Source organism: Rhamphochromis longiceps, linkage group LG22 (genome assembly GCF_057381845.1).
Source record: "Rhamphochromis longiceps isolate RC_006_pf linkage group LG22, R_longiceps_female_GT1.1, whole genome shotgun sequence".
NCBI lineage: Eukaryota > Metazoa > Chordata > Actinopteri > Cichliformes > Cichlidae > Rhamphochromis > Rhamphochromis longiceps.
In genome coordinates, this window is record NC_140577.1 from 21,848,458 (window position 1) to 21,873,532 (window position 25,075).

At 40.3% G+C, this 25,075-nt stretch overlaps 1 protein-coding gene across 1 annotated transcript; it reads right to left on the bottom strand.

Annotated features, from left to right (window-relative positions):
• Window positions 1-2,090: 2,090 nt before the first annotated feature.
• On the bottom strand, window positions 2,091-24,911 carry hibadha (3-hydroxyisobutyrate dehydrogenase a). The gene is made up of 8 exons (XM_085397145.1): window positions 24,824-24,911; window positions 22,996-23,156; window positions 22,752-22,861; window positions 22,454-22,575; window positions 11,241-11,374; window positions 8,765-8,841; window positions 3,819-3,975; window positions 2,091-3,442 (listed from the first exon to the last, which is right to left on the bottom strand). Exons 1-8 carry the CDS (start codon window positions 24,891-24,893, stop codon window positions 3,284-3,286), a joined length of 990 nt encoding a protein of 329 aa, XP_085253271.1. The 5' UTR covers window positions 24,894-24,911; the 3' UTR covers window positions 2,091-3,283.
• Between the last annotated feature and the right edge of the window lie 164 nt (window positions 24,912-25,075).

The following is a 25,075-nucleotide window of genomic DNA, read 5'->3' on the forward strand; positions in this document are numbered from 1 at the left end:
GTGTCCTTTAATGAGGAAACCGCCGGCTCAGCAGCCTGCTATAAAACACAGGCGAATTAAAACACCCAAATATGAATCAGCTAAGCTGCCTAATTCAGCAGGCCAAGCCAGAGGCGTAGCTCTGCTTAAGGGAGACCTCAGGAAGACCAGATCCTATTGTCTGCAGAGGCCAAGGTGCAAAATCCTGATGGAGAAAAGACCCTGAAAAATAGAAGAGATAACAAGGGATTCTTAACCTAAAGCTCTGAGCACCTCAACTCTATTACAATCAGATGAAGTTAATCTTCAAAGCACGCAGCCGAAGCAAGTGCATAACTTCCCAAGGAACAATAACAGAGTGAGTCACAAGCCCACAACACAACTCCTGCCACCAACGGCTCGCCACAGTCTGCTAGAGTTGCGGCTGCCACTTAGACAACAGCAGCTCCATAAAACGTCGAAGAAACATCAACCCTAAAAAAAAGAGAGGGAGAAATAAAACAAAACCACACTTGTTTTTTTCCTCCCATTTCATTGTAATGATGGAAATAAGGGCATCATTCTGAGATTAGTGCTGCTATTTCTCCCCGGCTGGCTATAAGCGTTATACGAGTGCCTGTTGAAGAGATTTTGAAGGAATAATGCAACAACAACCCACTGAGGAGAAGGATGACAGGATCATATGCTGATTTTCCAACATTAAGAGGTATAAAACTAGTGAAACAGGATCTAAGACATGAAACCAGAAGGTTGATGATACGGTTTTTTTCTGTTACATAATCTTTGTTCCTTTTTTTTTTTTTTTTTAAATGAATGCAAGTGTGCGCTAGAAGGCTTTAGGATGTATACAACATATGACCTCCAAGAAGAGACCCCATTTACAGGTTGAGAGAAAAAACAAGTCCGAGTTAACCCTTTCCTTGAAACACTGACAGGCTGTGTATGATGTCATAAGGAATACTAGCATAAATAAGAAGACCTGAGCCAACAAGTTGAGCCAACTCACACCACACCCATCTTCAAACTCTCTCATTTTCATGTCAACATCATACCTGCATACCTGTGATATAGTGTGCTGACGGACATGTAGACACTTTCTAAAGTACTCAAAACTGCCACTGTGGTAGTTCCTGCTACAGTACAGCGCCAAATCACTTGCCTCAAGGCAAGGTAGACCCTACAATAATACATAGAGAGAAAAACCCAACAATCATATGACCCCCTATGAGCAAGCACTTTGGCGACAATGGGAAGGAAAATCTCCCTTTTAACAGGAAGAAACCTCCGGCAGAACCAGGCTCAGGGCCATCTGCCACGACTGGTTGGGGTAAGAGAAGGAAAAGAGAGACAGAGATTAATAACAGGTACAATTCAATGCAGAGAGGTCTATGAACACATAGTGAGTTAGAAAGGTGACTGGAAAGGAAAAACTCATTGCATCATGGGAATCCCCCGGCAGCCTACATCTATTGCAGCATAACTAAGGGAGGATTCAGGGTCACCTGGTCCAGCCCTAACTATACTTTAGCAAAAAGGAAAATTTTAGGCCTAATCTTAAAAGTAGAGATAGTGTCTGTCTCCTGAATTCAAACTGGAAGCTGGTTCCATAGAAGAGGGGCCTGAAAACTGAAGGCTCTGCTTCCCATTCTACTTTTAAATACTCTAGGAACAACAAGTAAGCCTGCAGTGCGAGAGCGAAGTGCTCTAATTGGGTGATATGGTACTACAAGGTCATTAAGATAAGATGGGGCCTGAGAATTAGAGTCAAGAGTTAGCCCTGGCTGCTCCAGACTGGAGCAGATATTGAGTTTCAAGCTGGTCTTCAGCTTTGAGTGCTTTAGTAGAGCAGAAAACCCCAATATAAGAACTAACATGGTAAATGGACTAGAGTTAGTGGGACAGTCAAGAATTTTAAGAGTATCTCTGGTTATCAGGTAATATTACATCTGAGCTTCTTTCTTAGTGTAAAAATGCTATATTCAATAAAATAATAACAGGAATGCCTATTTTCATAGTTTGTGCATGTCAGTCATCTCAAAATGAAGCTAGCCATTTGAGCTTTGATCTAGTTTAATAAAACAAAAACAAAAATAAAAATGATGTTACAAGAAAATACAAACACTGAATACATGGAACAGCTTTTATTTTAGGCTACAGTGTGACTGGATCTGTTTCACAGTGCAAAGACAAACTGTAGACTTATAATGAATTTTACTACAAAAAAATGGCAGTCCATTCAGATTCCTCTTCAGTGCTACACAACAATATGAATTATGCACAGAGCAGGATGAATCATTCCTCTCTGACTTTACACAGATTGTCATACACGCATAGAGGGAGAGAGAGGAGAAATATGGACTGAAGAAGGTGCTTGACAGAACATTTTGCAGTGATTAGAAAACGTTTTAACAGCACTGGTCAAAAAAATAATACTTCATTGGCTCAATAAGCAGATAGAGAAAAGCAGTAACATTAAAGAGATTCTGTGACTGTATCAAAACAGCCCAGCACATCGCACTGCGATGCACATGGTGCAAAAATAACCAGATATTTATCTCACAGAATAGTAGAGCAAAACTGGTCGATAAAGTGAGGAAATACTTGAATGGTGTACCACAGAAGATTTACTGCAACTTTAGTGAACTCATGAGGTAAAAAAAAAATGAATTAAATGCAGTACTGAATAATGAAAGGAGAAATAAAATGTCAAAAAAACAAAAAAGTAACAAACTCAGTAAACTTTGAACAAAAAAGAGTGGCTTATTTTTGTAACCTTAAACGTAGTGCTGGTATGTGGGTATTGTAAGTATGAAGTAACCTCTTCATGCTCTTCAATTAAATTTCAATTATTATGTGAATCTATACCATTTTTTTTTACCTTTATAGTTTAATATAAACAGGCTGAGGTAACTTGGGTAATAGGGTAACAGTCAAACAGCACAAATCCCCACAAAACAAAACCAAAAAGAACATAATCATGCTTTTACATTAATTCAGTTATTACTTATTACCCTGAAAACCACATATACTTTTCACTGTTACATGTAAGCCTAATCGGAGTCAGTTTTATGATTTCCTTCATATAGACAGAGGAGGATAAAGTGAAAATATGATTTAGCTAATGTAATGAGGGGACATGGGTCGAAATGGTATGAAAACTGGGTAGCAGGTCTGTGCTCGACTGCAAGGCCTTAGCATCTCCTGAGCATACTGGGATAAGGGGCACAGGGGTGTGTGCAGCTCTGGTGTGTGTTTATGTGTGTTTGTGTATTGTAACAGCAGAGTCAGTGTGCTCCCCTTGCATTCATTGTCCGTCCTCCTCACGCAGAAACTGGAACACGGATGAGAAATCCTTATTAGCGTAGCCGCGAGAGCACATGACTCGGTAGATCTGGTGAGCGAGGGAACCCAGAGGGACAGGTGTCTTGGTGTTGGTGGCAGTGTTTTGCGCCAAACCAAGATCCTTTAAGCACAGACATGAGAAGAGAGGGACAAGCAGTCAGAAAAAGTGACAGGTGCAAACAGATCCTATGAACAGCTCAAGAAAACCGGTTTTCAGAAACATCTTTATTTTAGTGTGTAGGATATGAAGAAATGTCTGCCTCATTAGATGATGAGCACATACTGGATTTAAAAAAAATATTCTTGACAATTCTCTTCCTGTTAAAAGGGGGATTCTTCGTCCCCACTGTACCCAAAAACCCAAGAATTCTCTATACAGATTCTTGGATTTCAGAACACTTTCATTATCAGTTTATGTATTGATAAGATGAACTGATTATTAAACACATCAGACATTAAGAATCACAAATAATACAACCAGAACACAAGCTTAGTACCTTTGCCATTAGTGTGGTTCCAAAGCCGCCCTGGTAGTTGTTGGCAGAGGGAACTCCCTCCATTACTCCAGGGACAGGGTTGTACGTGTCGCTGGACCAGCAACGACCTGAGGACATATTTAGGATTTTTGCCAACAGCTTGGGATCCAAACCCAGTCTGCAAAAAGAAGAAAATAGAGTTAAATAAGTTCTGTCTTTGACACATGTGAAATAGTTTTATTTGTCTGAAGGTGTACAACACTAAATTACATTGCAACTAAATTACAGTTTTAACAATTCTAGCTGTTAATAATAATTAAAAAATTTTTTGCATATACTATTATATATTGTACATATATTTATTAGTTTCAGATTTAGCCATTCGTATATATTTTGCCTGTTTATGTTATTGTATTTTGCACAACTCTGTTGCTTGTGAAGCTCGCACACAAGAATTTCACTCGCATGTGCTGTACCAATGTACCTGCACATGTGATGTGACAATAAAAGTGATTTGATTTGATTTAATAGCCCAAATAACACCAAATATGGTGGTTTTAAAGAAACCTAAAATATCATACTACTATTACAACATGTTTCAGACAAAAAAAAGTCAGAAAATTACTTTACTTTCAAACTTTTAGCATCTTAGAATGACATGGAGAGGAAAACTTTAAAAAATGGTAGGCACAAACAAGGAAAGAGGAGTTATGCAAAATATAGGGAGGAAATGGGACAGAGTTGGGTTGAAGAGGACCAGTGGGACATAAGAAATGTGGCAAAAGGTGGGTGTGGGGGTGCCTGGTGATTGTAGTGACCCCCAATGAACCTTATGCCTCACTGTGACCATTCCTCAGTGTTAATGGCTGAAGGCTTTGTAATGCCGGCTAATGCAGTATTGATGTTTACCACTACATCTATCCTTCATCCCTCTTTCAAGAAAGTGGAGGAGGAGAAGTGGTTAAGCAGCACAGGGGAGCCATAAACCTCGCTGTCACACACAGAGGCACATTCTTAGCTCTGCTGCCCCATTTTGCAGCAACCTACTTTCATATGCAAGAGGACAAACCTCCGGACTATGATAAGAAGTAACCAAAGGCACATGAGACAAAGAAAGAGACTGAGGGTAGACAGACAGAAGCAATGAGTGAAACCGAGCAGGGAGGGTGTAACGACGGCGTCTGTGTCGACCGTTCAACATGCCATATTAATGGTTTTAAGGCCAGTATAAAGCTGACCACATCAAGTCCTGGCTGCCTCAGTTTACTGTTACTTACAGGCCTGTAACTCTATTCTGCTCTCAATATGACTATTAAACTATCATAGGTCTTTAAGGCCAGCACCCTCCCTCCTTCCCTCTCTCCACCTGGCTCTCATTCTGCCATTACTGCTGCAGTTTTATTAGCTGTCTACTAACTAATTAAGAAAAGGAATTGCATTTACACTCTCTCCATGTCTCGCCCTCCCCCTTTCCTCTCCCCTTCATCTCTTATGTGTCCGCTCAGACTCCCTAATTTTTTAACAAACAGTTTTGGAAGTGTGGCATGAGTGGTTCTGCACGCGCTGGGTTTTTTCTTCTTCTTCTTTTTTAATGGTAGTCTAGCTCATGATAGCTTTCTTAGTTTATGTCTGTAAGCATCCCTTGCCATCCTGCTTCCCCTCTACCCTTCCTCCCTCTTCCATGCTGACACCTTCCTGTCTAAGGACTCATGGGGACATATGTTTGACATCGCACAAGCCTCCCCCCCCACACACACACACACACAAGCAAGCAGCCCCTCCCTGTGTTCTGGGTCAGCAGCTGAAAAGGTTACTGGCTGAGCTACAATAAAGCGCGTCCGAGCGCGCAGATCGTTTGTTATAGCGGCCATAGACGCTGACGGGGAGCTGTTGTCCTCTGTTAACGATAAATCAATGAAGTTCCCCTCTTGCTCCCATCACAGAGACACACACGACAAACTGTTCGCACACACTCATACTCAGCTGCGGTTATTAGCTGACGCAGTGGTGTTGTTCCTCGCCTGCGGTAATTTGCGTGGAGAAGAGGACATGTCACGCTTTAACAAGATTGACATGGATAATCAGACATGAACGGTGTTGCTGTGTAATGCTGGTGCAGATAAAAATAAAATAAAATTAAGAAAAAAAAAAAAACAGTAAGAGAGATGGTGCTGAAGATTCAAACGAGAGGGGAGGGTGTTTATGTCCTGGGAGCTCTAGCAGGTGGAGTTCATTTGCAGCACTGATATTAACCGTCTCTTTCATTATGATTAACTTCTCGATCTCATCAGATGCCACAAGAGAGGAAGCCCAGCCTCTTCCCCATTTAATATATCATTAAAGAGCTAACGAGCACATACACACACACACACACACACACACAAGCACTTACTATTCCATTTATAGAGGCAACAAGCGCGTTTATCACGCGAGTTTAATCTTCATCTGAACATATGCTCACGATTCATCTCAACTATAGAGAGAGGAAGGGAACGATGTGTTTGTGCTCATGTATGTTGTGGTGAACCTATTTCTGTCTCTCTGCTAAAAGGGTCTTGTTATAAACTCTGATTTGCCTGTTGTCCTCCCCATAAAAAGAACAAAGGAGCAAATATGTATGCTCCTACTTGGGCATCGGCAACTGCGTATTTGTACGCATGAATGGGCGCAGACACACAGGTTTGCAAGGTGAACTGTAAAAGTGTCATATGAGCGTCACATGGGCCAGTCGTCTCTACTCTTATCTTCATATGTATCATTAAAATCACTGCTGCTCCTCTCCACTGCTCTATGATACTCTCTGCAGCTTTTCATCCTTCTTTTACTGACTGCTTGGCTGCTTTCAAATATTACAGCAGGCCCCCCCCCCCAAAAAAAAAGAAAGAAAAAAATGGATTAAAATAATAAAATAAAGAATGTAAAGCAAATATGGATGGGAAGCAAAAGCTAAAAGCAAGGAATTGAAAATACATAGAAAGAAACGGTCTGCATGGGAGAGTGTGTTTGAGTGTGTGAGTGTGTGCGTGTGCTGATAATTGTCATGCGTGGCCATTCCTTGCACTAAGAGAACGTCACGCTCTGCTGGAGACGGCCCAAGCTTCCATCTGAGATCAACAAATTAGCTCCATGAACAGAACTCTCTCTGTGTGTGTGTGTGTGTGTGTGTGTGTGTGTGTGTGTGTGTGTGTGTGTGTTTCCTTACCTGTACATGCAGGCAGACACACACACACACACACACACACACACACACACACACACACACACACACACACACACACACACACACACACACACACAAAAGAAAGGGCAGCTCTATCAGGCCCAAGTCCAACATGATAAAATGTTATTGCCGTTTTCCTGCAAATTGCCTGTGAGTGCTTAGCCTCCTTTGTCTTGAATTGTGTCGGTGTGTGTGTCTGCACACATGCACCAAAGAGAGCGTTCTTTCTGCATAAGAGGCTGGGCCGCAATGCAGCATGGGAGATTTACGGGTGTGGGCTCCCTCTAAACGATGACAGTCTTTGTCAAGCCCTCTAATAAAGCCCCAGAGATTGGCTAGCAAGAAGAGGGGGAAACTGAAACACACACAGACACACACACAGACACACACACACAAAATGGAATCAAGACTGAATATGGGTCAGTCTTGAAAAGATATGAAGATAATTCACAGTCAAAGTGAAGAGATGCGGTAGTTAGTATTCCTATTTTTGTTATAGGAATACATTATAATGATGTGAATTGTGAGAAGTTGTAGTGGTAGAAAACTGCTGCCTTCAGTATATCTGGATGTAAATTTGTGTGTCTGTGTGTGTGTGCTTCAGAGACAGTGTGGCAATGTGTAAATCTGCGTTGCTCCCTTAATGCCTCCATATTTCAGAGGCCTAGTGAGGGGATTTATGTTCGACTGCTCATGCCAATTTTCCTCCTCTGTCTCAGCACAGATAAATCAGTCGCACTAACACAGCTGCACTGTGCAAAGAGGAATTCATGGACGCTCATGAACACCCATGCAGAAAACTCGATGCAAATACCATTTTACACTGTAAAGGCCGTAAAATCGCATTATAGCCAGAGAGTAAACAGAAGAAACAGTCCATTATTGACAAGGAAAATACATAAATAGAACAGAATATAAAATCTGAAGAGTATAAAATCTATAAAAACTGATGTATAAGCTTCCTGTATGCAAGCCGCACTTAAAAATTCTACAGACCAAAACAAAGTATGGGTGCTGTGGTGCATTTTAAGTCCTCACATGATTTCTAGTGCTATAAGATTGCAGTGCAATCCACCGGACTTCACCTCCCATCATCCTCAGCTTCCTGGCCAAAGAAGCTTTGTGTCACGAGGAGGAATCATGAATGATGGGTTTTCTAGGTGGTGTTCAGTAGCAGAGGTGTGGCAGGATTCTGGTGAGAGCTCAATCAGCAAATGTAAATCAGACAATGTGGCTCCACCCCCTCATCCATCTCTCTTTAGCAGAGGCGGCTCTGACTTGGGGCAGGGCTGACCCCTTCACACTCCCATAAACTACACACACACACACACACACACACACACACACACACACACACACACACACACACACACACACACACGTTTCTAAACCTGTATTGTAGTAGTAAATTACAGTTACAGCTACATCGCTGGCGTAGTAATTGACCTTACTGTGACAACTATATCTAACAGCAATAATAGCAGCGTTAATGTGTGGCTAAAAGGTAGTAACCTCAAAATATGTCCTTGTAATTTCACTGTACTTGTTCTTTCGTTTTTGCAAATTCATCAACAACAATAAGGAAATCTGGATCTGGATGTACTAAATCCCTGTACACCTATGTACAGCTGTGTTAGTGCTACCCACAGACAGCTATCTCTACACTAATCATTCCCATGTAAATGAATCCACTGATCATACACTTCCTTATTATTTTATCTTTTAGCAGAGCATTTGCTTACAGTACCTGATACCAAGGTTCATGGTCTCCGCGGTCCCAATCATCCCAATCGCCAGCAGCATATTGTTGCAGATTTTAGCTGCCTATAAGGGTGTGAAAGAAAGATTTTTATAAAGGAATTATTATGTAAATGATGAAGTCTGCAAAACAAAATATAACACACAACAGTAAATCTCAGATAATCTGACTCTGGAATAGACGAGTGAAACACTTCAATGGCCACTAATGCTTAAATGCTACATTTTTAATGGTCATCTTTGAAGTAATGGGATCATTTCAATTATTTTAAGACTTCTTTTTAAGAAAATGCAACGTATTATATCATTTTAGATGTTTTTTTGGTCAAATCCAATCTGGCATTTCTTTTGTTATGGTTGATAACTAGGATAATAATAATAATGATTTGGTCCTGAAGGATTTTTTTCCCTCTCAACCATGGAAAGGATCCTGCCACAAACCAGCACTATTGTCCTCAGCGGATGTCCAGAGCTTCCTATGCTGCCAAGGTTACTAGCATGTTGTTTTTTCCCCTCAGAATGCATCAAGCTGTTGAGTTTCTCACTTCTATTGTTCTTGCCATCTCTCTGTAGGATTTGCAGTTTAAAGACTGTCTGTTTCACTTGCAATGACAGCTCCTAGATCCAACAACAGCTTCCAAATGGATGCGCCACACTTGGAATAATCTCCATACATGTAGCTAATGAAGAAATTCTGAAGTAGCCCACCTCTATCTACAAAACAGTTTTTAAGTGAATTATCCAATTATAAATGAGGCCCAACAATCTGGACTTCTAGCCCAATTTAGCCAATATAGCAAATTACCTTTTAACATGTAAACAAAAAATGTATTTCCATAATAGACTGATTCAGTGTTAATTTGAAGTTTGAGTAGACTTTATTTTGGTGGGTTTCCCAAGCCACAGACTTCATTTCGGTAAAACATGCAAATCCCATTGATATGCATGGGGCTTTGCTTTGGTATTAGGTCAATAAACAATTACTGTCACTTCATAAAGTGTCTCATGACCTGATGATGCTCACCCAGTCATCTTCTTAAGCCCACATTGCTTTGCAGGACTTTTTCTTGACTAATTGTTTGTATAGTGGCTTATTTCGATAACTATATTCATAATCAGAGGCTGCTTAGCATCACCAGGAAGATTTAAAAAAATTGCACTGATTGTGAAAATATGTAGTATAACGAATGTAGAATGTGCAAGTAAAGAAACTTTAGTATGTAGACACTAAACATGAACAACACAGTTGTAAGGTGGCCATTTGGTGCTCAATTGAGCTGTCAAATGAACAAATATATATAATTGTGGGATTTGTATAAAATATTTGTATATGCCATATAGACACAACATCTTAGGAAATGTTTATGCAGAGTTTCATCAGGACTGGTCCACTCATCTAAGATGACATAGGGAATATACATACATTAGATCCTTTGGATAAATCATTATGAAAATAAATTACTGGAGGAATTGTAATAATATGGAAGAAGTCATGTTCTTATAAAACTATTTTATTAATGCTGCAGCATTTATGGGGTCAGATTGACTAAACAGTGGAAATTTGTGTTGAGAAAGGTTCTGGTCAAATTAGGTACAATTGTTTAAGGGCATTTTCCACCCATCAATATGTAAGAAAGAATTACAGCACGGTATTTCAAAATTGCATAGTCCAGCATGTTACAATATTATTACAAAGATTATTTGTAACAATACTGTAAGCAAGATGATGCTACATGCAGCAGAAACAACTGATACTTCTATAATTATAGGAGTTATCATGATTTCTTATGTGTGCATTCTAGCCTACATTTATTCTGTTTATAAAGTTGATAGAAGTTTTGTTGCTGGTGTTTTTGTTTGTTTGTTTGTTTGTTTGTTTGTTTGTTTGTTTGTTTTGTTTTCCTTTAAAGCAACATCAGAAATCTGGAGTAAACACTGTGTGCTGTCCATGGTCCTGAAATGTGAAACACAATTGGAAATCTGAATCTCGTTAAGTTTTTCAGGTAAGGTTTGTTTGGGATTTATGAAACATGAAATTAGAAGTTGATTTAAGTTGTGTTTGACTTCTGAAAAATGAACCAAAGCCAGTGGGTTGCAAAACTTTTTGGAAGAGCTATTATTTAAAGAGTTTTAATTGGAGGTTCTAAACAGTCTCCAATATACTCCGGCAAATATTATATGTACTGATAACTACATATTCTGGCAAAAAGCACAACATGAGTAGAAACTTACAAACCTCACTATATAGTTATCTGCTCAAATTTTGAAAGCTATTGTAAACATATATACGGAAAAAGACCAGACTTTCAAATGTCCACACTTTTCCATTGATAATTTTTTGCCTTGGTGTCCTATAATTTTGGCCATAGTGTCTTAGAAGTATTGGTTGAGGCATCAAATCTATGTCCCTGTGTGAAATGCTGTTTGTATTTATGCAGTCATTAAGTTTAGACATTCCTTATTACCTGTCCAGTGCCGACCTGTCCGCAGTAAATAACATTTGCTCCCATGCAGGTGAGCAACTCCTTTGCTGCGTTGTATTCCTCGACCACTCCGCCTACCATGAAGGTGAGTTTGGCCATGCTGGCAGCTCCAACACCTAAACACACCACATGCTGATATTAACATTAACTGATGTGAGCACATCACTAATAAGACACACACATTTCACATATTGATGTCTAGTCTTTAAAAGTTCAACGCATATGTGCAGACCTGCAAAACACATGAAATAGTTAATGAAAACTGGAACACAAAGTTCAGGTGTTGATACGTGTTGAACTAAAATATGTGAATTTTCCACACGAGACATAATATATCAGCCATATGACTGGTTTAACACTACCAACTGTGTCTAAAAGGTCAGCTGTGCTCTGTTCTCTGTGTGCATGTGTATGCCAAACTCTTAGTGGGACAGACGTGTTAAGTAGTGCTGTACCAGAGGGACAGAGGTATCTTTAAAAGCCGATTGTTGCCATCATCCACTGCACAACTCTCATGGGATCCCTTGGCTTTTGTCTTGTCACCCCTTCTCTTTCATATACACACACACACACGGACACACGAGCAGCTGTGCCTGAGGCCAGCCCCCTATCTCATGGGGGTATCATTGACAGGCGAGAGGGGTAATTAACTTTACACTTTATCATGTTCAATTAGGCGTCCCTCCCCGTGCCTGATGGCTTAAGGAGCGTGCCATGTTGTAGGAGGCAACCTCACCCCACTGACTCACAGCCCACCCTCTCCACAGGGTCCTTAATGCTGAAATAACCTCTTTTCAGAGTAGGCTGAATCCAGCCGGTCTGAGTCTCTTATGCAATGGCTCCTTTCCCTGTATGCTTCAGTGATTAGCCAGTGTCAGTTAAAGCTGATTATTATTAATATTTGTCTAAATAAACACACAAATATGCTTTTGGGACAGCCGAAATCACCAGATTATGAACCTGGAGGAACCCTCTGAACTTTACATTCAATTTCATTAGCTGTGTTGTTAAATGTACACATTAAAATAACTTGGTTAGGTTCAGCAAATGTTTTGATTAAATATTTCAAATTCACAGGAGTGAGACCCACTTCATTATCACCTCTACACTGGGCCAGTGCTAAAGGACATCTTTTGTATATGTCTGCAGTAACAATGACTTTGCATAGCTCAGAATGATGAAAGCTCTACCAGGGTAGATTTTAAAAAAACAACAACTCAAACCCAAAAAAACACTACCAACAAAAACACAATGAGAATAGAGCAGCACTAAAAAATACGTTATTATTTATTTTTCCTGTAAGAAAAAAAAAAACAAGAGGAAAGTGTAGAATGAGGATATGTAGTTTGACTGTCTTTTACGGGGGCCATCCACCCTTAATGAAAGCCTTAACAGTGAAAGCCTAATAATGTCGGTGTTAATAATTAAAAGGGAATTACTGGGGACAAAGCAGCTGAAATCTAATTGTTAGATGTCACTGCAGAGGCAAGGAAAGGAGAGGAAAGACAGGGTTTATAGTAAATTTCCATTGCTCAAATATCCCCCCCCCACCTTCTTTAATTGGCTGTGCTGTTGTCACATATATGATCATGCCACTACACTGTATGTGTGTGTCTGTGCATGTGTATTTCAGTGATGAGCTGTCAGAAGGTCATTAGGGCCACATAATGAAGCCCAAAGCCCATGCTGCAGCAGCTGCATACGGACCACGGCTAACATGCGCTCAACATACGGCCGCCACACACACCAATCATACACACATATGGTCCACAGACATGATGGATTCTCTTCCCTTCTTGCTATTTGATGTCTTCTTATTTATTTGCTTAAATTCTTTTTAGCATAATTGATTCAAGTTTTATTTGATGTAACAAAGTTTCCATTTAATGGCAGAACAGTTTTTTTTAGTCTAAAAAAATGGAAACTGGATTTTACTCCAGTATCGAGCACATAGTGAACAGTGTGGTGTGCAGTGAAGTCACAGAATTCTCTTCACATTTTCATTAAAGTAATGGAAATAAATAAATAAATACATGACTAATAATAATAATAATAATAATAATAATAATAATAATAATAATCATCATAATCATAATAATAAGTACAATTACCAGCACTTTTTTTTTTCTTCTGATATTTTTACCATCCCATTTTGCAGTTTCTATGCTGCAGGCTGAGCCTCACAAATACAGATACACACACACACAATGAGAAAGAGCAGTGTGACGACTGTGCTGGTTCATTAGTGGAGATCACTGTTTGCAGACGACTAAAGAGGAGATTATTGATAACACAGTCAACGTGCTGATCGATATATCTCACTAAGGAGAGAAAGAAAGCGAGTGAGCCAAAAGAGAGCAAGAGAGAGGGATAAAGAAAGAAGTACGAGGAGAGAGCGGTGCAGAGATGACAGCAAAGAAGGAAAATGATCTCTCTCTTTTTACCTCCCAGCATCCCTCCCTCAAATTAACTAATCACCCATAATAAGCTCTTATGATGTGTAGTGGATTTCTATAAGGAGTGACACCAGGATGATCGAAGATCCTTGTTTGTAGCAGAATAACACATCATTAGCATAACAGTGTGTGTATGCGTGTGTGTTACTGTGTGTATACACTGTGTTGGTATCAGTGGGTCCATTCTTTGTGCATGAGCTGAAGTGCATTTGTGTCTGTATGTATGTCGGTATAAAGTGTGATTTTAATATTGTGTCTATGCGCTGAATGTACTTTCATAGGGTATTTATTGTGTGTGGTGTATGTGTGAGGGGACGTCCCATTCTCGGGCCGGTCCTGTCAGAGACGGATTAAAGAAGAATCCTAATGAGGCTTCCTGAGCGCCGGGTATGCTGGCTCATCCATCCCAGTGGGAGTGACAGTCCTGGATCATTAGCACTGCACAACTACACAACGCCCCCTAGGGGGAACGAGAGAAGGTGTGTGTATATGTGTGGGGTTGGGGGGTTGGGGGGCACCTATGATAGAAGATTCAGGCTAGAGACAGTAATGGAGGGATGAGGATGCTAAGAAGATATCCACAAGGAATGACAAAGCAACTATATATTGAATAATAAATGGAGGTATACACAATTATGCCAGAGTGCTACAAACAATACACAATGTCAACTCTTTCAAGCACTCCCAAAAAATTGTACAGGGGCATGTTCATCTTTATTCCCAAACTGGTACGTAATACTTTCCTGAGAAATAACTCCCTTGAAGCAGAACCACCATCTTCCTCGGTCACGTTCGCTTACCAACATCCAGGGGACATGTTTGGGTTGACAGAGTGGTGGATGCTTACCTCCTCTCCCCAATATCAACCAAAGTAAATATTCTCAGACCGAGCTGAAGTTTGCTGGACTATTAACTTTGACTCTGACATAAAAGGTTGAATGAAAGGAGAAAAAAAGTCTCTTAACGCATTGTAGAAAGGATGGAAGGGCAAGACATTTAATGTGCTTATGTGAGTGTCTGTGAGGCCCATGCAAGCCCCTTTATCTCAAATCCTCTATTACCAAAAGACTACTTAATAAGCAAGCAATCAAGCGCCGTTAGGACAGATGCTCAACAGCAGGCTTCGATGACAGCCTTTAACCATGAACATAAGAGACTGAAACTACTTGTGTGAGGGCAAAGGAAGATCAGAGACAGAGCTCTGGTTTGGGCTGTTTGTAGTAAATGCTAAGTTCATTAGCACTTCTTTCATTTCACACGAAAGAATCAACCAAAGCAATTCATGACAGCCATATAAGCCTTTTAAAACTGAGCTCTTTTTGAAGTGGTGCGTGCAAGTACAAAGCAAGTGACAATGAGCGTGAACATGTGCACGCAGTATCTGTGCACGTATGCGAGTATCAGAGGCAGGTGCAGATCTCAGAGTTGGCCGCCAGTAAGACGTCAGTTGGAGGTTCTGAGGCTCCGTCTCAGAGTTACGAGCCGCATGTAAACCAGTAGCCACTTTTTATTGGTGGTGGGTTTAAATTAAACTACATTTGTGAATATGAGGCTACACAAACAACACAAAATGGCAGACACACATGCACACACAAGAAGGGATGTTCCCAGTGTTTGGTAATGAATGACGCATTTGACAACGTTCCAAAAGCCTGCTTTTTTTCCCCCCGTGGAGAGATTAAACGGAAAAACACTTGGAGCAAAGGCAACACCTATAATATCATTAGAGCTCCACAAAACACACAATTTCCTCAAATGATAATGTAACTGCTCTTACTGCAAGAATGCCACGAAAGCTTAAAGGATACGCAAAACTTCATATCACACCTCTGGGTTTGAATGTACTTGGTGTAAACAAACTCTGGCACTGGCAATAGACTAGACTGTTTGTCTTTAACTATATGCACATGCAAAGTTACTCTGGCGCAACCACAGTCATCTATAATTCAGAATGAAAAGTGCCTTCACACTTAATAGAGTAACAGGCTTAAATGAATAAGAGTTGACTGCTTAGAATTAAAATCAGTGGGGTAGGATGTTTACAGGCCAACAATGCAGCCTCACGTGATCCACCATCATAATTACACGCGAGAGCAGATCTTTTTCGCAAACAAATTAAAACCCTGAATGGGCCCCCGTAAAAAGTGGAAAGGATATCGAGTAAATAAGTGAAATGGGACGAGGGTGTGCGTTAGCCCACATCGGCAGGAAAAAAAAAAAATCAGCAGTTTCAACAGGTTTTTGCTGCCAATTTTACTAATGCCACTCTGTTGTGTTAAAAACAGACACTTTATCAGCTCCACTTAACGAGCGCAGCCCCATGAGAACTGACTCCTGCACACATATACTCTGTGAGAACCTCGTGTGAGCAGGTGACTGCAAAAAGTTTGGGGGGAAAAAATTTGAGAGAACAAAATTGTTGCATGTAAAGTTACGACAGTCTTGAGAATTTGGTTTGCAGTGCCTGTCCACTTACCATCAGGTCAGGCCTCATCATGATCATCACCATTATTATCATCATCATCATCAGTAACTGATCTTTTCCAGAGGGGAGTACCTGGTCAATTGCAAGTGACAGAATAGAGCAAGCAAGAGAGAGCCACAATCAATCCTTTGCCCGGCCCAATGAGACTCATCTAGGATAGACCGAGTTAATAATGATCCTCAATTAGGCTGTTAGCAGACACACACACACACACACACACACACACACACACACACACACACACACACACACACACACACACACACACACACACACACACACACACACACACACACACACACACACACACACACGCTTTTCTACAGACAAAATGTTAATTCACGTGTAGATGAGTGTCATGCAGTGTGACGTTTGGGCTACGTTTGATGGACAGAGACTTTTTGTATGACGTATAGACCAGCTGACTATTTGTCTGCACGCTCACGTCCACAGCAGATGACACAGGGGCAGAGTTGTGAGAACCAGTCTCCCAGCTGCTATGGGTCCACCTCCATCTGGAGCATAGGCTAGAACCCCCACATCACCACCGCTCCATCATCGTCATCATCACCCTGCCTGGTCACTTTACCACCCTACACACTCCCTCACTCCCCCTCCATGTCACCAGGGCCTGTCAGCAAGTCGCTTGTTATGCTAATCTAGTCTTTGGACGATGGCCACTCTCTAGTACTGGTTAGCCGTGACAGACTGCGACAGCACCACCCCCTGCCTGTCCAACCTGATTCCTTAACTCAGTCTTAGAGTCCCCACCAACCTTCAGGCTCATCTTCTTAAATAATTCTATTCCCAGACTGGATTAGGTTTCACGAAAACATTTAGACTGGGTTTTAATGAGACACACAAGTGCTACCCTATTACTGTTCTACCTATCACACTATGTCGCATTTCTAGATTTTTGCCAGTTTTTCCAAAATACCAGAGTGAAATATCTGTAAAAATACAGCACTAAATATACATGCATAAATATATAGTGTAAAACGCTTTAAAAACTATTCAACAAAGACAGAAAATACAGATATATAGTGTAAGCTTTGAAAGCTGTGCTGTAGTAAGGCAACACAACAGTGAAATGGTGCAGAGTGATTACAAATCTATGTTAGCTTCTATGTTAGAAGAACCAAAGCACAAATACTCTGTTACTTTATGTAAGTAGAGTATTCAGGTATTTGTACTCCAGTATTTATTTTTTGGATAACTTATGTTTACTCCTTACATTTTATATATGTACTTTCTACTCCTTACATTTTCAAAAAAACCCAAACTCATTACTTAAGGTTCAGCAGAATCATCTATAGGGTTTAACTGGACTGGAAGGAGTGCAGGAGTTCGTAAGGTGTGGTAATGTCGTAAGTGTCAGGCAATTTCAAATGCAACATTTCTATCAGCTCAAAAAACATTAGCAAACACACAAACTGTTTGTGAGCAGTTGTAGGTACAGCTGTTGTATTTTCCAGGGAGAAAGCTAACTTCACTCAGAGATGGAGAAAAATGTAGGAAGACAGACAGGACAGGGCAGGACAGGATTTAAAGCTAAGGACTGCTCAGTGACACTTGATAAACTAAAAATTTAAAGCTTGCATGTAATGTCATAATTTTACTCACATATTGAATTTGTATATGATATGTAGTGTGGTGAATTCGCAGTAAAGCACTGTGTTGGACTAGTGCACAGTGGCTGTGGTGCTCATGGTCAGGTTTAGGTTGCATCAAGTGTAGCAGAGATGAATTTGCATTTAAGCTGATGATGCTTACATTTATTCACTGAATTTAGACTTTGTACCAATTGTATACCTTCTAGTATAAAGGCAGTATAAACAGCATAGCGCCAGTGTAAGGGATGGACAACAGCCAAGACAGCTGTGAAATTGCTGACATATTGTTGAATTCAGTTGCGTAAATCTACAAAGAGCAGCAGGTCAGCTGATCACAGCCTGCACAGTAAGAAAATCTACTAAAGCTCACAATGGAAGTTATTGGGAGCTGTGATTTTTTTCCCTATGCTGAGACACTACACAGATCTTAGTGTTCACCCACCTGCTGGATCCCACTGTAACCCCTGACTGTACTCATTTTACTGTTTAGCTGTGGAGGCAAAGTCCCCCACTACAAAGTAGGCTACAGAAAATAGTTAGATTTTAAAATGATCTTTCAGTGCTTATGTTCTACATAACTAATTTAAGCTGAGTATGTTTTGGAATTTGGACTTGAATAAGATTTGTATTCTCATCTACTAATATTATTTTATTATTATATTAATATAGCACAAAGTTCAATTTCCTTTGTACAAAAATGGTTAGAAAAATGAGCTCCTTTTTACTTTCTTATTTTGAGTACATTTCAGAGCCTGTACTTTTTCCACCTCTGACAATCTCAAAGAATTTCACCTTCAGCAGACTGTGAGTAACATTTGAGAGCTAGAGTGAACGAGTGAGTGGTTTCCTGCAAATCTCTAGAGGCAAAAAACAACTTGGTCCATATTTTATGATAAATGTGGCTAAAGAAACTAAGATTTGTAAGTACAATGACACATTGAAGACTATTTCAAGTATCACAGCTGAAAACTTCCAAAAATCAAGTTTTGAATAGGTAAAATGTAATCAAAGGAATTAGTGTTACATTTTGACAGTTACAATTACAACAAGGGTTTATTGGCCAGCTTTTGCCCTGAGCTATGAACTCTATCACACAGTCTTCATCAGACACTGGAGTTTGCCTGCTTCTCACTTAACTGCTGACCAGCAAGGGAAGTCACTGTTCAGATTTAATTTGTAATGCCTCTGGTCTATGTTCACTTAAGAAATGCACAAGAAAAGCTTTTTCCAACTACTATTACCAGAGAAAAGGCTTTCCTGGTTTACAATTAAAAAGTATTCAGGAAAAGGTAAACTAATAAATGCTAATAATCTTAATTATACTGCTTTTTCTGTTTTATTATTTGTGCATATCAGTTTAAACCGTAGTCAAAGTTGATTTTTTTGGAAGAAGATCTAGTGGACTGGAAGTGTTGACTGATGGACAAACTAGCGCCAGCCTTGGCTTGAACAAGCTCCTACAAGCTGAAGGATGACGTTCAAACTGTCAGCAAATGACACACTGCAAAGCTAAGGTTGAGTTGATGTGGTATGGATATGATTAGAGTGGTGTTGAGACTCAGCCTAAATAGGTAGTTAGCGGAGAATTATAAGACCTCGCAAACAAGCAACATTAGCCCAAATTCCTACAGTCCCACAGCAGCTAGGCTGCCTCTTGCTTTCATTTGCACCGACAGCTGACTTTCCCAGCAATGGGAAAAACACAATGAAAGGTTTTTAGGGCCTTTTTAAAGCCATCGTCCGTTAGCTATGTGGCAGCCCACCATGGGCACACAGACACAAACACAGGCATTCTGGGTAATTACTGCTAACGACCCACCGCTTGTCAGCCAGACCTCCTATTTTTGCCATCGCTGTGCCAACACCCTTGGCCTGTGACATCAGAGCTTGTTTTGTTGTGGGACAACTTTGCATGTGGATGCTTTTAATGACTCCAGACAGTGACAGACGTGTGTTGTGTGTGCACAAGCAAACATCAGCATGCATAAAGAACCACAATCTAAGTTAATATAATTGTGTCTGGATAAAAAAAGATGTTCAGAGTGCAGATAAGAACATTTGAACACACACCGTGTGTGTGTGTCCACGTATGTGTGTGCGTGTACCAGAACACATCTGGCTGTGGCACTGCACAGCTGGCTAGTGCAGGGCTAAAGCCAAGATGTTGGTCAATGTGCAAGAATGGAAGCCAGCAGGATGCCCATGAGAAGAAAGTGAAAGTTTTTTTGACTGCTCTTTTTAAGAAGGGTTATGACTGTGCAATTCAGATCCCACGCCTGCCTGCCAAACCTCTAGTGACGCACACAACATACAAACACACATTTCTGTGTAAAAAACACCACCTCACACAGCACAGAAAAGGGATTTATTTTATATCAAACGAAATTCTACATTAAAAATAAAAACAATGCTCAAACCACAAAAAGAGCAGGCTGTGTCTGCAAAAGTTTAACAGTACAGCAGATCACGGCAAGTCTGCTCAGTGTGCTCAGAGGGAAACTGAACCAGTTCTGACTGGATAACACTTTGCCTTGAGTCAGTGGGATCAAACATGTTCAAATGATAGCGTGATATAAATGATACTCAATGACAGAAAACTGTGAGAAGTACTTTAAATTAAATATAATGATACCATTTATCAGGTTGACACAAGACATGAATGATTTTTAAGTCAGATGCCATATTTTCACTTAACTTTTATTTCAAACTATCTTTCTTTTACTAAGCATACTCTATCAATTTAACCAATATTAAATAATTATTCTCAGAACTAAGGCGCTTCCGTCCACATTTTTCCCCTGTCTCTCACTCACACACACACACACACACACACACACACACACACACACACACACACACGCACACACACACACACACACACACCCCTAACTCAAAAAGTATGACAGTGCCCTGTTTGGGTAGGGTGCCATCTCCTGGTTGGAACAGAGCATGTAACTGCCCAGAGGTGTGCAAAGCAGGGGTGTGGGGTTGGGAGGGTGGGGTGAGCGGGGTTGTTAAGCTCTCTGAAATTGGTTACCAAGTTGTCACTGGGACATTCTTTCACAACCTGTCTTTACAAGTTTGGCTTGGCAACACCACCGAGATGAGATAGATGTCTCCGACCAAATATATCTCATTTACAACAGCAGGAAAATAACAATTCTTAGATTGTAGAGATTGAATGCACTTATTCAAAAACTACATGGCTGAGTTTTATTAAACTTTGTGGAAAGGTTAAGTATGAGTAAAGGAAGGACACTTTCATTTTTATGTGGATCTGGATAGCTTTTTTAAAATAGCAGAATAAGGCATTTGCCTTGGTGGGGACTATGCTCACCAAATGCATAAATCAATGGATCAAAATTATAATTTATTATCAAAAAATTTTCACTTAATTTTTCATCAATTTTCTACTTAGAATGTGCTGGCACTGTGCTCTAAAGTCAGTACCTGGATTTCTGGATATGACTTATGAATGTCTAATGTGACACTGGATGGGCAGGTGCATATAAGGAAAGAATGTCTAGCTGCAGAGACCTGCTAGGTAGCAAGTAAATCATTGGTCACCTCAAGCCAGTTAAAGAGGCCTAGTAAGGAACAGGAGAGGAAGAACGCTGCCAGGGGACTGCACACAAACACTGTCTATAGTGTTTAAACAGTACATGTGCTAAGGCAGAGTAACAAGCTTAAGACTCTGATCTCACTCACTGCAGCCGCTCTGTGCTGCAGACGCCAGCTGGTAAACATGCCGAAAATGGGATAAGTCTATGTTTGTATGGGAGACCGCGGGAGTTTCAGGGTTACGAATTAAAGATTGTGCAATAAAAAGGAAACAGACCGTGATCAGAGTTCGTACTCTGACATGCAGGGGTGTCAGCATGTTGAAATCCTTAACTGCATACCTGAATCAGAAGAACTTTGTGGTTGTGTATGTGAAAGAGAGAAAGAGACAAAGACAGAAAGACTGAGAAAGATGGACAGTTTTACTGCGATGTATCTCCTTCATGTCTTATCTTCCTCTCCCCCTCTTCTCCTGTCCTCCATGTGAGGGCAGTTTCTCTCTTCTTTACGACTCTTTATCTGACATGAAAGGCACTAACATGGGATACCCGCCATTACGGCTCCATCAACATGAAAAGCTCTGACATGGGATTCTCCACTGCAGCTCAGCCCATTAAGGACGACTGGCGATCCTGTGCTCTGTCAAGAAGCTGTCACAAGTAGACAGCGCCAACATAATGAGGACTTAAAACCTTAACCTTGCCTTTAAGACCCCTGGTCAAAAGCTGCAATAAAAGCCTTAAGAGGGCACCTACTGGCTGGCCCGCTCAGTAATTACAATCCGTGTCTGAGCATTAACCCAAAAGGTCCAATAGTTCAGATATACAAAAGAGTGTGAGACAGTTCAGAACTGAGGTTGAAGGGTCACAGGCCTAATACCGTGGTTGGCACAGTTGAATAAATAAACCAGCTGTCTAATTCTACTTTTCACAATGCCAACTAACGTCTCTCTTTTTTCTTTATGTATTTCAAGTCAAGAATGAGCAAATCAAAAACACATAAATCAAGGGAAAGACTTTACAGAATCGAAGACACCAATTGAGGTGTGCTTGCTTACTAATAATTTGTTTGACACAATACCTCCTGACACTGGGGCATCCATGAACACAGCACCCTTCTTCTCTGCAGCAACTGCCATTTCTCTAGATACAGCAGGATCAATCGTGGAGGAGTCAATTAACAAGGTCCCCTTCTTTACCTTCCTGCACCGGGTAAAAGAGAATAAATGAACACATGGATTATGGTAATCAAACTAAGTCCTATCTATTTTTTAAACACGATGAAATCTCCACTTACCATTTATAGATTTTAAAAATACAAAGAGAAGATACATAAATGTCACAGAAATCACAGAGACACCAACAATAACATGTCTTACTTGAGGATGCCATTTGGGCCTGTGTATACTTCTATGACATTGGGACTAGAGGGGAGCATGGTGATGATGCGGTCTGCTTTCTCTGCAACGTCTGCTGGGGAGTCCACTACCTGAAAACCATCACCACAAAATACCCCACTTGATTTTGTGACAGCCTGTCAACTGTCGCACAGAGAAGCTGTAAATTATTGCACAAATAAGTGTTTACATGTGTAAATGCAATGTGTTACTGAGAGTTTATTACCTGGGCACCAGTGTCCTGCAGCTCCTTGCAAGACTGAGGAAAGACATCGGTAGCAATGACAGGATACCCATTTTTTAACAGGTTTTTAGCCATGGGACTGCCCATGTTTCCCAGACCAATAAATCCCACTGGTGTCTTTGAGGCCATTGATCGTGTTGATACTGTTGTAAAAACAAGATTTAGTTGAAATCAGGAGCAAAATCACGAAATCTGAATGAAGACAATACTGCTTTCTACTGCAGGTAGTGCTGTAGACATTTCCCTATGACTAATACCTGGTGTAAAATTCTAACATTATCCAGAAATAAATTAACTAATTAAAAGTGGTTAAAAATATCTCTGATCTCAGTCAGTCCAGTCAGGCTATTAACCACTTCTAGCTTAGCCAAGATCCAGACAGGTTAAAACACAATGGAAACTCTGGCAGTGGACCAACCAGACTGCAACAACAGGATTAGGAAGGGAAGAAAAAGCACAAACGAAAGGCCTAAAGCTTAAATTCAGCAAAGTCTTCACCATACTCAGGAGACCAACTTCTCCCATCTCTCTGTAATACTTAAATGACGACAGGGTATTCTCCAGTGCTGGACTAAAATGACCAAACTTCAAAACTTCAAGTACTGGATACGTAACAATGAATAAGCTTTGTGCTAATGACACACTGACATCTAATGCAGAGGCATATCCATTCTGACAAATCAGAGCTCTACAAAAGAAGAAGAAGAAGAAGAAGAAGCAGCTTTATGGTCCATATTGAAAAAAACATGCATTTACCACTGCACCAAAATCCCCAATTAAAATCCCTCATGTCAAAATCACCATATATTTTATAGAACCAAAAGGTACTACACAACAGAAAAAAGTGTCATCTTATTCTGCAGTATAAGATGACAGCACCTTATTTTTTTTTTTTTTTACACACTGAATTTTATTCCAATATTGCATCGCTTTATTAGTATAATAGCACAGTGCATTACACTGAACTGCAAACGGCAACTTTTAATAAAAGATTAATACTTATAACAGGATGTTACTTTCTCAGGTATTGCTTGCTATACATGGCTTTCTAAGGTAGCACACTCAGCTGGTGTAACACAGTACAGCACATGTTTGCTTCTGAAACATTTTTAAAACGGGATTTACTTCAGAAACATAAACCAGATAATAGAAAGTGGAGTGAAGAAATCTTTTGCACAAAATTATTGAATGATTTGTTGTTGTTGTGTTTTATTTATTTTATTAATTGTGCACCAATTATTAAATTAATTGGGTCATGACAGTACATCAATCTATCTGAATAATTGATTTATAGAAATTTAATAGGGTTACAGCCCATTTAAAGAGGTTGATGGGTTATCTTCTAAACTACACTGAAATCATTTAAATCAATAGTCACTGTAGATAATTCATAAGAAACAACCTAGCGTGTCTTGTTTGCACTGTAGGAGCGATGAACAGAGTATGTGTTTGCAACAGTGATGCAATGGAAGCTAGTGGTTTTTATGTAGCGCAGATTTGTGAGTGGCAATTAAATATTCATATGAACTACCTAAAACCAACATATCGCATATTCCTACTGAGGTCCAAAATGAGCTTTTCGTGCCATTGCTATTTCAGTGTGCTCGTCTTTGTTGCGCATAGTGATGTTCAACTTGGTGACATCGTCCACACTGCAAACACCTACGTATTCATACTTTCTTCAGAGGGCTAACGAGCTAGCTAACAAGTACAACAGGACTATTCCGCCTGAATTTACCTGTGACCACACATTCGTAAATGAATGAAACGATGCGGAAAAAAAACCCGTCAACATAAGCGAATACATTACCGAAGGCAACGTTGACATGCTTACTCCACCTTAACCATATATATCGAGACCCTCTGAACAGCGAAGCCATACTTCTTTCCCCTTGACCTCGTACGGTGACAGCTGTCAGAGCCAGGAAAGCTACGCCGAAGGGTTATGATCGACAGCATTTTCCACCAATCGTAACGGGGGATAAGTTTGCCAAGCCAATGAAAACGAGGCAAAAGCGGGATATCCTGTGCTTTTACTTATAAATGCTCTTTCAGTCTGTAC

Coding starts and splice junctions, on each gene's coding strand:
- hibadha (XM_085397145.1), bottom strand. CDS start 24,893: ATGGCTTCGCTGTTCAGAGGGTCTCGATATATATGGTTAAGGTGGAGT. Junction 22,862..22,995: donor TGCAGGACACTGGTGCCCAG/GTAATAAACTCT, acceptor GATGGTTTTCAG/GTAGTGGACTCCCCAGCAGA. Junction 22,576..22,751: donor GGCCCAAATGGCATCCTCAA/GTAAGACATGTT, acceptor TACCCGGTGCAG/GAAGGTAAAGAAGGGGACCT.